Source organism: Parasteatoda tepidariorum, chromosome 3, assembly GCF_982258835.1.
Source record: "Parasteatoda tepidariorum strain Cologne lab strain chromosome 3, Ptep-v5.0, whole genome shotgun sequence".
NCBI classification, from domain to species: domain Eukaryota; kingdom Metazoa; phylum Arthropoda; class Arachnida; order Araneae; family Theridiidae; genus Parasteatoda; species Parasteatoda tepidariorum.
Window position 1 is genome coordinate 37424382 of NC_141757.1, and position 12678 is coordinate 37437059.

A 12678-nucleotide genomic window follows, 5' to 3' on the forward strand; every position below is an offset into this window, starting at 1 on the left:
AATACTTATTTAACTAAACCTGGCACCATTTTCTCGAACTACTTAAATAAGATTATTAACTATATTATTAAAGAAGGTTTCTCTTGGATTATCACTAATAATCAACTGATTTTAGATTTCATTAAACATAATAAAATTAATTCTATTGTGACTTTTGATTTCCAGGATCTTTTCAATAGCATTTCCCTTTCTAAACTAAAAGATGTCCTTTTGAATTATTACTATGATTTTAAAAATATCCTTTGTTGCGATTTTGATTATTGAGAAATTCTGATTAATTTTTGTCTTTTTAGTAATTATCTTTACAATGGAAAGGATATTTTCTTCAAATTAATGGAATACCACAAGAATCTAATTATTCATCTCTCTTAGCTAACTTATTTTTGCATTATTATGAAAAAAAATTATACTCTTATTATTAAATTTGTTTTTAGATATATTGATGACTTAATTATCTTTAATCTCCAAGATTTTACTATTTTATTGAGTGATATATACCCAGAGGAATTAATCTTACTTCGTAATCATGATGATAATATTATATGGGTATTATGAAGGTTGAAAATATCTGCTATGTTGATTTATACGATAAAAGGAATGATTTTAATTTTAATATTAATAAACAAGTTACTTGGAATTCTAATGTTTCTAGGAGCATTTATTTAAACACCACTTTTAATGAAATGAACAGAATTAAAAGAATATGTAGTAATATTTATTTATCCAAAAAATAAATCGATAAACTCTTTCAAAATTTGATAAAAAACAATGGATACCCAACTGAAGTAATAAAATTTTATATAAAATCATTGAATTAATCGTATATTATTGTGGATATATTTACTAAAAAAATTTTTTTTGTTAATTTTTATAATTTTCCCATGTGCAAATCCATTGCCAAAATTATTTACTAAATAATTTCTTTGTTAATTTGTATAATTTTTCCATGTGCAAATCCGTGGTTAGAACTATTTACTAAAAATTCCTTTACTAAATAATTTCCTTTGTTAATCTATGCAGTTTTTCCATGTGCAAATCCATTTCGGGCAAATCCGTGGGTAAAATTGTTTGCTAAAAATTTCTTTATTAGTTTATACAATTTTTCCATTTGCAAATCCATTTCGGGCAAATCCGTGGCTAATATTATCTACTAGAAATATTTTCTTTGTTAATTTTTCCATGTGCAGATCCATTTCGGGCAAATCCGTGTTAAAATTATCTATTAAAATTTTTTTCTCTGATAATTTAAATAATTTTTCTATGTGCTAATCCATATCGTGCAAATCCGCGGCTAAAATTATTTGCAAAACAGGCAATATATGTGTCTCTTTTCAATTTTATATTTTTTCTTAAATAAACATCTATCTTCTAAAACTATTTATGATCAATTTTTAAGATTATCCAGTATAATATTACCTTGCGCACATCCATTTCGAGCCCATCCTTGGTAACTAACAAATCAAATCTCAGAATAACAAATCACTTCAGCAGTGCAGTAAGAACGACACTTTAAAACCCTCTTGTTGCACTCAATTTGCGCTTTTGTTTTCGTCTTTTGTTTTCATATTTTGTAATCTGGCAATCTTTCTGCGAAAACATTTTTAACTCATTCTTGAAAAGTTTTTCGTCCATGTAAGTTGATCTGATTTTGCTACTCGCTTTATAGCCCCTTTTTAATGTTTTTTCTTTTTATTTCATTTTATTTTCTGTTTTTACATGTTATTTTTACTTATTTTTACTTTTTGTGATCTATTTTATTTATTGTTATTTTTATAAAAAAAAATTTTGAGTGCTCCTCACACTATTGTATTAATATATTTTGCTTTGGCTTTATTGATACAATATCAGAAAGCACTCTGTTTTGCGGGTATAATAGTGTGGGCTGAAGAAAAGATTATATCTTTTTTTCCGGTTTTTTTTCTTCGGTTTTTTAAATAAATTTTCATTCTTTTTTTTTTTCTTTTTTTATATATATATATAAACTGTTGTTTGTTATTTTTTTACTTATTATTCCCCCCCCCCCTTTTTTTTCATTTGTCTATAATTTTTCTTTGTTTTATTCTTCATTTTGAACTTATCTAATGAGTTCTGTTTACTTGCAGCTGAAGCGCAATAAATGAAACTTATTGTTTTTCTCAACTTTCTTCGTGTTTTCTTTTATTTATTTATGCATATATATATATATATATATATATATATATATATATATATATATATATATATATATTTATATATTTATATATATATATATATATATATATATATATATATATATATATATATATATATATATATATATATATATATATATATATATAATGATTTAAAAACACCAGAACTGTGGCAAACCTGGTGAAGGAGCAACCTTCCAGCAGGGTCCGATGCAGGCGAGCGACAGGGCTGTTTAATTACAGGATAGTGAGCAACCCGGCAAGAGCTATGCTACCAGGACAACTGGGTCACTATACTAACCGAGGTACTATTTTTACTTTATCTTGTATATACTATTTTCCTTTGGTTAGTTGGTGTCGTATCCTCTATTGAATCATATTTCATGGTGTGCTTGAATAGTTTTTGTTATTTCTATGGTGTTTAATGAATACAAATCCTCTTTTGTGGGATAGTTTAAGAGGTGAAAGCCTGAAGCGACTGCAGGGCTGTTAAAAACATGATATGGTGTGAGTTCCACATTAAGACAGTTGTCACAGTTTTGATATTTTCTAGTCCCATCTGTAGAAATTTTCATGTTTTTATAATGTTTTGTTCTTAGTCTGATGAGAGTAGTGGCTATCTTCCTATCGATGTCAAGATTAGTTATTTGATCGTGGGCTTTGATTTTTAAAGGCGTGAATAGTCTTGACTTTGCAGAAGCATTTGCATCTGCCAACGTACTATTTTCCTTTAAATATTCGATTTGTTATTCACCGTGTCATTTCTTTTATATATTTTGATTACTTGTATATTATTACTTAAATACTTAACCTTAAGGATTCGTTCGTTCGTTCGTTAAATGGTTAGCAACCACTATTCTATAAACAACAAACATCTAAAGTAGGACACTTAGTATTAAGTTAACATCAACAAAACAATCTCATCGCAAACTAAACCTTCGATCTGATTCATCTCAACACATTTCGGATGCTTTGGAATGAGTATTAGAAGTCATCTCCAGCTAAGACTTTTTTAAGATTTTAAACTTATCTGCTAATTATATATATTATATATATATATATATATATATATATATATATATATATATATATATATATATATATATATATATATATATATATATATATATATATATATATATATATATATATATATATATATATATATATATATATATATATATATATATATATATATATATATATATATATATTTATCGTGGGAGAAAAAAAGCAAACTGCTTACTAGATTATTCAAAAATAGAAATCTTACTTTTGAAAGCCCAGGTTTTCATATTCCTCAATCCATTTAAGTATTCAAATAAACTGTAAGTACAATTTTGAGATATATTAGTAGTGAGAGATAAGCCGAATGCATTCGTTACTAAACTTTTAAACAGGTTGAAGTATGCTCTCTTTAATGTAGCCTCCGTATTCACCCACGCCAAGATGATGTTGTCTTGAGTGATTCCGGGAACCATCTTTGCATGTTGTGGAATTGTGACATGGTTAAAAGTTTGGTTTCTTAATCCATTTGCCTGGTGAAGGAGCAAAACTACAAGAATCAGCTTGATAGGGATGATTATCGCTTTCATTTTTCCATCTGGGTGTTTTGATAACCTGTATAAATAATGATTAAAATAACAATTAATCATCGTAAGTCTGGTATTAAACGTGTAGAGTTAAAAAAAATTATGCTGTTCATTTTACGGTACTGTAGGAAATCAAATACTTTTGTTGCATGAAAGAAGTTTTGTTGCAAGATTTTGTTGGGAAAGAAACTTTTTGTTGCATTTATACAAATACTTGATTTTGTCTAATGCAGGTGTGGATATTTCAAATCTGAATTAAATTTGAAACTAAAGCTACAAATTTTTTAAACATTTTGAGTCTGTTTTTTTGCTGAAATGTACAAATTTAAAATCGTTATATATAACAGGGGTTGTGTAAATATTGTGGCAAACTACTGGGAGAGTCAGACTGCCCCCCTTTGTTTGTATAACGACATTACCAGGTCAGAGTTCCCATGCACCACACATCCTTTTAACAAGCAGAAAAGCCAAAACTAAACTGCACAAGTTGCATTTAAAAGTTTGGTGAAACAATGAAAATCACATCAACTCGTAGATTTGTTTGACAAAATAATTGGAATTTATTTCAGCAACTAATGAAACATTTATTTGTAATTGACCTCTTATGACCAATTCTATGAAATCCTATTCTATGTTTTCCTATTCTATGTATTTTAATGTTTTCTTATGTTCACTTCAGGTACACGTTTTTTTTAAATGGTTCACTTTATGTTTTACTGTTCTTGAATACATCAACAGTTTATACTTTGTGTCCTTTATATCCTGTCACAATGTTAATGATCGCTTTGGTTTAGCAACCCAACTTACTCTGTATTATTACTCGTTTTAATCCTATGTACTGCCTGCACATGATGCATTGTATGTCATACTGTACTTTCCTGCGATGTGTTGTAAAATTTTTCATTTGTGTCTTTGGCTCACTATAAGGGAAGCCCCGTCGGCTTCGGCACTATAAGGCGGGACTCTCGGAGCATTTTAATTATTTTACTGCTGTTGCCATCAAACTCTGTAATGTTTTCGTATTTTTGCAATTTTTGTATTTTATGTACTTTTCTGTTTTTCTTGATTTTAATAAACATTTACCCGTATGCCCTAAATTGGGGCAGGTCGGGATAAATATTTCATTCTATGAAAGAGTTTATTTTTTAAGTTTTTTTTTTAAAGACAGTGAGAGCATATGATTGATATCAAAAGAAAAAAAAGTTAACAAGAGGAAAAAATGCATATTAAAAGAAATATTTAGAATAAACGTTGGTTAGCCGGCATATTTGTATTACTTAAAATCGAATAACGTTTTACTGTACTTGAGGTTACTGTTCAGCTTGTCCTTAAGCTTTTTTAAACTAACATTCGAGAGAGTCTGTAAGGGTTTCAATACATAAACAATATAATTTTTAAAAATCGGACCACATATCCATAAATATTTAGAAGCTATAGTTCATCAGAAAATAATTAATAGATTGATTCAAATATTTCTTAAATATATAAAATGAAGTTAAATGAAAGTCGGTGGTTTTCGAATAATAGTAGTAAAATCAAACAAATCACAGACTTTCCATCTGCTTTCTTTGAAAAATTTACGCTAAGTTCTTACAACACATTTAAAGATAAACTATGTTTAAAATAAACATGTCTCGGGAGTTAACTGAGATCATATCAATTCGATTCATATAAATTATATCCAATATTTTACTTTTTTCAGTAAAGCAGGAGAAAAATTATTGTTTTTTTTTAAACTTTATATTTTTCAATTATTTTCTTTCATACTTCTTCGTCTTGGGATTCATTAAATCTTCTTTAAAAAGAAGTGTTTTTTTTTTTTTTTTTTTTTTTTTTTTTTTTTTTTTGTAAATTCAGTATATCATATCCTCACACAATTACAAAATTTCCGTGGTTTCAAATACAAAATTTAATGGTAACAAATGTAATGTATTGATATTTATATAAATTAAAATTTGTAATAAATTTCTATTTATTTAATTAAGAATTCTGTTTACCTATGAGCTTAAATAATTTAAACCAAAGGACATATCAACAAACTATCATGTTCCCAAATTGTGATAAAAGTTTTCGAAACATTATTTCAATTTTAAAACTTCCTTCTATAACTTAAATGTCGTAAGTTATGCAACAGTAAAAGTAGATCAGGTTTATATATGTTGCCTATAAATAAAGAGAAAAAGAGTTGAAAATCTGATTATGTACTCTGTTATTCAGTGACTCCAACGATTTAAGGTTCTTACGAATTATTCTTTTGAAAAATTTTATTATATTTATCTATATTATATAAAACGCCAATAAGTATGTATCAATAAAACCGATGATATTTCTTTTCTCGCGTTGGCAACAGTTTTCATTTTTAATTGATAGGCTTCGGCGCGCAAGAGTACGTAGTGAGCATCATATGTCTAATCGGGTGAATTCTCATCGAATTATAAAAAAAATCTCATAAAATTATCTTCATCGAAGACGATGCTTTACATCCGGCGTTCAGTACTATTTCATATTGTTTTACAACACATGGTTTTAGCCCTCTGGTGGAAAAGACTTTAAAGCAAAACTTACAGCAGTTACTTTTCTCAACAACTGAAATTTAGAATAATGTGATTAAGAAAAATATGTGAACTGTTTGCAATTTCAAATTAATATTGAAATGCACAGGTTTGGAATTTTCTACAGTGAAAAGTTTTCGGAACTTCAGTGTTCAAAAAAGTATACGACAGCTAGACGTTAAGAACGTATCCAATGAGCGAGCAAAGCAATTCGAAATGAACTGCGAAAGCAGTTCCGGGGGTTGGCGAGCGCTAGCGAGCAGGGGGTGAAGCCTCCCAGTATATATATAATTAAAAATTAGAATTGGAAAAATTAGAGAACAATAAGAAAAGGGAAAAAGAGAAAAAAAAATAATAGAAATAATAAAAATCCGGAAAAAAATGAATAATAAAAAATTCCGAAATGAAGAAAAAAATCTATAAAAAACCGGAAAATAATAGATATAACTTTTCATCAGCTCACACGATTATATCCGCAAAAAGTAGTGCTTTCTAATATTGTATCAATATAGCCAAAGCAAAATATATTAATACAATAGTGTGAGGAGCACACGAAAAAATATTTTTGAAACAAATAGAATAGATCATATTAAGTAAAAATATCACGTAAAAACGGAAAATAAAAAGTAACGAAAAAACAGAACAAAACATGAAACGAAATCTATAAAGCGAGTAGCGAATTGAAATGAACTTACATGAACGGGAAAATTTTCAAGAATGATTTAAAATATTTTTGTAACATGATTGCTAGATTAAAAAATATGAAAACAGAAGCGCAAATTCAGGTAAAATCATAAGTAGAGGGGTTTTGTTTTAAAGTGCGTTTGATTTGTTAGTTACCAAGGACGAGCCCGAAAATGGATGTAAGCAAGGGCATATTATACTGAGTAATTTAAAGAAATTTTTTTTTTCCAACGCCCTCCTGTGTTAGCATTTTCCCGTCAATTCAGTCATTTACTAGGCAGCTTTGTTCGCCTCTCTTTCAGAGGCACCATATTAGGTGGGCCAACGTTGCTCCCATAGTAAGGACAGATAGCACAGAGAAGGAAAGAACATCCATGCCTTGTCCGGGATTCGAACCCAGAACCTTTCTGATGCAAGGACACTTCCCTAACCCCTAGACAGGCCGGTCGGCTTAATTTAAAGAAGTTGACGGTTAATAATTTTCGAAAATTAACTTTTATTTAAGAAAAAAATAAACTAAAAAAGAGAAGAGATGAAGGAACATGAATTGCCCGCTTTGCACATAATTTTAGCCACGGATTTTCCCCCAAATGGATTTGCACATGGCTAAAAATATGCGCAAATCAGGCAATTCGTGTTTCTTTCTCTCTCTCCTCTTTTATATATATATATATATATATATATATATATATATATATATATATATATATATATATATATATATATATATATATATATATATATATATATATATATATATATATATATATATATATATATATATATATATATATATATATATATTAGTTTCTAAAAATTACCAATTTTTCGAAACTTATTCCTATTCTTCAATATCAGATCAGTTGGGGAAGTTGTGTCTTAAAAACTAACGGAAAACCTTGAAAACTATCATATTTTAAAACAAAGTCACGAACAGTTTCGTGAGAAATAGATATCCTGGTCCTGCACATTTTAATTAATATAAAAGGAAAATCATGAGTGCAAAATGTACGAATGAATTTTTTTATTGAATATTCTGTCACACATTGAAAGAAAATATGTGACATTAAAGATAACATATAAGTTGTTCTTTCGCTTGTTTGAGAAGTGAAAAAAATGTCGTGATGAGCAAATGACGGTTAGAGCCACCAAGAGTTTTGATGGAATATTTTTGACAATTTTTAATTCCAAGCATACGACTGACGCTCGAATTCATATTACAGTTATAAATAATAAGAAAAGAAAACGCGTTCGTCAAATTTAACGAGCGAAGAAACGTGATAACAAAATATATAGAGAGACATTTGTTAATCGAATAATCAGCTAAATAAAAATATTAATTAAGTTACTCTTAAAAATAGATATTAAAAAATAATATCTTAAACTAATACTTTCCAGGATTATGGTGGTAGTTTGGACAGAGTTGATCTCTCAAGGAAGTCCGGAGGCAGAAGACTCAAACGTTTTAACTGCAGACCGATTAAAATAATGATTAACTGTAATAAATTTTTACTCAAAGCCAACTAATAATAGTCAAATATAATCTAATTTAAGACACTATAAAATCTATTAATAATCACAATTAGACAGTAAAAAATGTATTATCACAGTACCTACAGTATTACCAATATTAGTACATTTATTACGCATTAAAATCAGCATCAATTACAATGATAACATTATTAGTACTAATTACCGCAATTAATTAAGCATCATTGGTGTCTTTAATTGAATGACGATTCGTTTGTATTGTGACACTTATCTTTACTCCAAATTAAAATCAAGAGAAAGGGCTAAAATTAGATTTGTAGAACATTTCAAAGTCTTCGATTAAATAAAACTACCGTGGGAAATCTCCGTCTGCAAATAGTTAAATTAAATACGGATAAAGTACTTCAAATAAACAATTAGGTTAAAATCTTGCAATGTCACCCCCATCATGGGACAAACTCGAAAACAACAATAACTTTTGGACCTGACCTTTCCTTAAATTTGAGACTTTTTATCACTAAAAAAATACGATATAAAAGCAGCCGAAGGAAAGGGTTAGAAGAGCAAATCAGTCAGAGTGTGTCAAAGCCTGATACCGAAACTATGAGTAAACTTGGTCCATGAGTTTAAAGTCTATCTCTCCCCATCTATTCTAAATTAATGTTTAGATTAATGTCGTAATGCTAAAATGGATTCGTAAATAATAATGCTAAAATTGTTTAATCATAATTAAAATGTTACTTGTTTAAATTTAAGACTTACATTATTTCTATATTTAATTTAATAAATGCGCCACAGTATGGTTTCTCTACTTATGAAATCACTCCAGAAATTTTTTTTTGTAGAAAACTTATTTTTCTTTATTTCAAACATCTTTGATTTTAAAGTATTTAGTTTTATTGAACCACGCTTTAACTATAAACGAGAAGAAAACGTGATTTCTGATCATTTTAGGAACACTAATTCGATGAAGTAGTTTTAACATACTAACAGACATGCCAACTTTTGCTCTTTCCGAGGAATTTTTTCCCTAGTGGTAGTGAAAGACTAATTCAAATACAATTAGTGATATAATTAATTTTTTACTATTGCTATGGTTTACACTAATTTTTGTTCCTACATGGATGCCACAGACGACTGAAACCATAAAAAGTGGTAACTCATAAAAAGCAAAAATCTATTAAAAGAGATTAAAATTAGCACTTTTTTTCAGTTTACTATTGAGAATGAATGCAAATTTTTTTAGTCTAAACATGAATAATTTGTAATGTGTGTCATGATGGTAATTATAATCGGATAATTAAAAGATTAAATAAATAAAAATAAATCGATTTTCTACCACTTCATGCATTTTTAATCGCCCGTAGCATCCCTTTTTCTAAAAAACAGAGGAGCAAACTGCTGTGGTTTCGACATATTTTTTCAAACTAAAGTTTGCAGATTTTCAGTTAACTTTGCAATCTCTTTAAAAGACTCAAAACGGCTTAACTGTAAAAAGTAATATAAGTAATAATGTTTCATATAAACATTTGAATTATTTAGTGCGTAATAAAAAGACTCTATAAATCGAATTTACTAAACCGAGAATCATACATTAAAAGGCTGAAACTCGAAAATATTTATCCGCTGTTCAGAGCAAGTTGGCATCTCTAATAAATCAGGGAAGCCAAATGCTGCGCTTTCTGCAAAAGTTGTAGTAAATTGGTAGCGAATTAAATAGTAAAACTTATAGAAATAGGGTACTTAGGCCCACTCTTTATAAGAGTAACCACGTGATAAATACAATAAAGTTACATTTCACATAATACTGAGATATGTAGCAAATATTAGTAAAACCTTTATGTATGTCAGTTTAAGTATGTCAGTTATTCCGTTATAGAGGGGGAAGTGCCACTCCCACTCCAATTCTCAGAGATTGATTTATTTGCATTTTGTGGTATTCAATATCTCATTAAATTATGTTTATAAATCCAATAATTTAAAAGATTCATTACCACCTTTAAAAAGAAAATGAAACTCCTGCTCCCATCTATTCCTTACCCAGAATTTAAATTAGCAAATTTACAGCTCTGTGCTATCAAAGTTAATCACGGAACTCTAAAAACTTGTTTGCTGATTGTAAAAAGCGTGCAATGTACACAGTCCTGCCAACTTTCGACACTTTTTGCAAAAATTTCTTCTAGTGGCAACTAAATTTATGCATTAATGTATTATTCTTTTGTTTATAAATCTGATTTAAAGTTATTTTTCACCCCACTACTTGTAAATATTTCGAAAGTTTATATAACAAGCCGCTTCGGTTCATCTATCAAGGGTGAAGAGTTTGAATTGTTAGTAAAATCACCAAACGTACTGTCAGCTTCAGTTGTTTATTGCTATCCCCTCAATGATGCATTTTGGAGAGAAAAAAAAACATAGTAGAGTTGGCAGCCCTGTATACATATAACAAGGATACCACAGGCAACAATAATTGCTCAAAAAAATGGTAGAAACCCAATTAACTTTTATGTATTTATTATCTCAATCCTGTTATAAACATAATCACCTACAGTTAATTTATAGCAATTTCCAAACCATCAAATATCTCTCCCGATAGGACTAATCGAAATTTTTAAGCGATTTTTAGTATCGGTGGCTAAACTCGCACTTTAGTCAATATCCAAATTTCATGACCCGACCATAAATGATTCTGCATTTTACGCAAAGATTCGGTCTAGCATTCCGTTACAACACACAAACGAAATTTATACCGAGTTACCATATAAAAAAATTTGAGAAAAAGAAAGAGTTACAGCTTACCAGCAATGTGCGAATTCTGCCCCTTTTAAAGTTAAGTGCATAGATTAACAATGTGACTGGACATACGATTATTTGGAAAGCTTACAATCATGTTCATTCTAATTGTACACCTGTTGCTTGCATATTTTTTTTGACGTGTCGGAAGTTTTATTTTTAATCCGACAGGCACTGATTTTCAGTCCTGATAAGAATACTTTTTATACAAAAGAGAATAAAAGATTCATTGTTTCTTTTAAGTTTTCATCAACACGTTTCTTTTCCTTTCGTTCCTCTAGTTATATTTCACAATTTAAATTTAATACAAAAAAGTATTAAAAAGACTAAACACTCGAGTTGAAAAACAAATTTTATAAAACCTACCATTTTTTTAATCATATTATAAATTTAATGCAATTATGAATCATTTGCTCTCCGTTCAGCGGCGTAAGAAACGGATGCAGCATTATAAGTTTACACGGCAAAGCTTATTGCTTGCACTCATACCATATAATACCGCAAAATAAAATGGTCACTAGACATCATTGGTCCCAAGGCAAAAATATTTAATATATAGAGTGAGTCGTGATGGCTCAGGGGATAGAGCGTTTGCCTTACAATGAGGTGAACCGGGTTCGAATCAAAGCGATGCCTTTAAGTAATCATTTATTATAAAAACTATTGCTTGAGCCGCGATGACTCTGAGGATAGAGCGTTCGACTTCCAATCAGGTGAACCGGGGCTCGATCCCGGCAATGCCTGATCGATACGAATTCCGCATCCGGCTTGCACCGACCACAGTGCTGACGTAAAATATCCCCAGTGGTAGACGAAACATAGGTTAGAGGCCCCTTGCCGATAGGCAAACCGTGGGAGGTTGTTTTTTTTTGTGTGTGTGTTTTTCCTCTCTATGTAGCGCAAATGCTGGTTAGTTACCTCTAAAAGTCCTCCACGAATTCAAATTTCTACCAATACTTGATCCAGGAGTTTCCTTGTCTTCTGAATCGGGTTCAAAATTACAAGGCGACGGGGTTGCCAATTAGCAGTCGAAAATCCAAAAAATTTGAAGGACTGTTCAACGACGCATATGAAATAAAATACATAGAGTGTTTGAGTAGTAGCACAAGGGATAGAGAATTCACTTCCCAATGAAGTGACCCAGGTTCAAGTCCCATCGGTGGCTGGTCGATGCGAAATCTGTTTTTGGCTCGCACCTGCCACAGTGGATACGCAAAATATCCTCAGTAGCAGACGGATCTTAGATTCGAATCCCCTTACCGTTATCCACGGGTGAGCTAACCACGAGTGATATTCCGCTTTATGTAAAGCAATAGTGGGTTAATTCCATCAAAAAAGTCCTTCACGAAAACTAGTTTTTCTTAATGCTTACCCAGGAGTTTACTTGTCTTCTAG

At 29.7% G+C, this 12678-nt stretch overlaps 1 protein-coding gene across 1 annotated transcript in view; it reads right to left on the reverse strand.

Moving 5' to 3' along the window:
- Positions 1-11360, reverse strand: part of LOC107447194 (nose resistant to fluoxetine protein 6) — an 88061-nt gene extending 76701 nt beyond the window's left edge. Inside the window, exons 1-2 of the mRNA XM_087159095.1 lie at positions 11290-11360; positions 3445-3791 (exon numbers count right to left, since the gene is read on the reverse strand). Coding sequence (XP_087015221.1) covers positions 3445-3791; positions 11290-11330 — 388 coding nt within the window. The 5' untranslated portion in view covers positions 11331-11360. The remainder of the gene's footprint in view (positions 1-3444; positions 3792-11289) is intronic.
- Positions 11361-12678: the final 1318 nt, after the last annotated feature.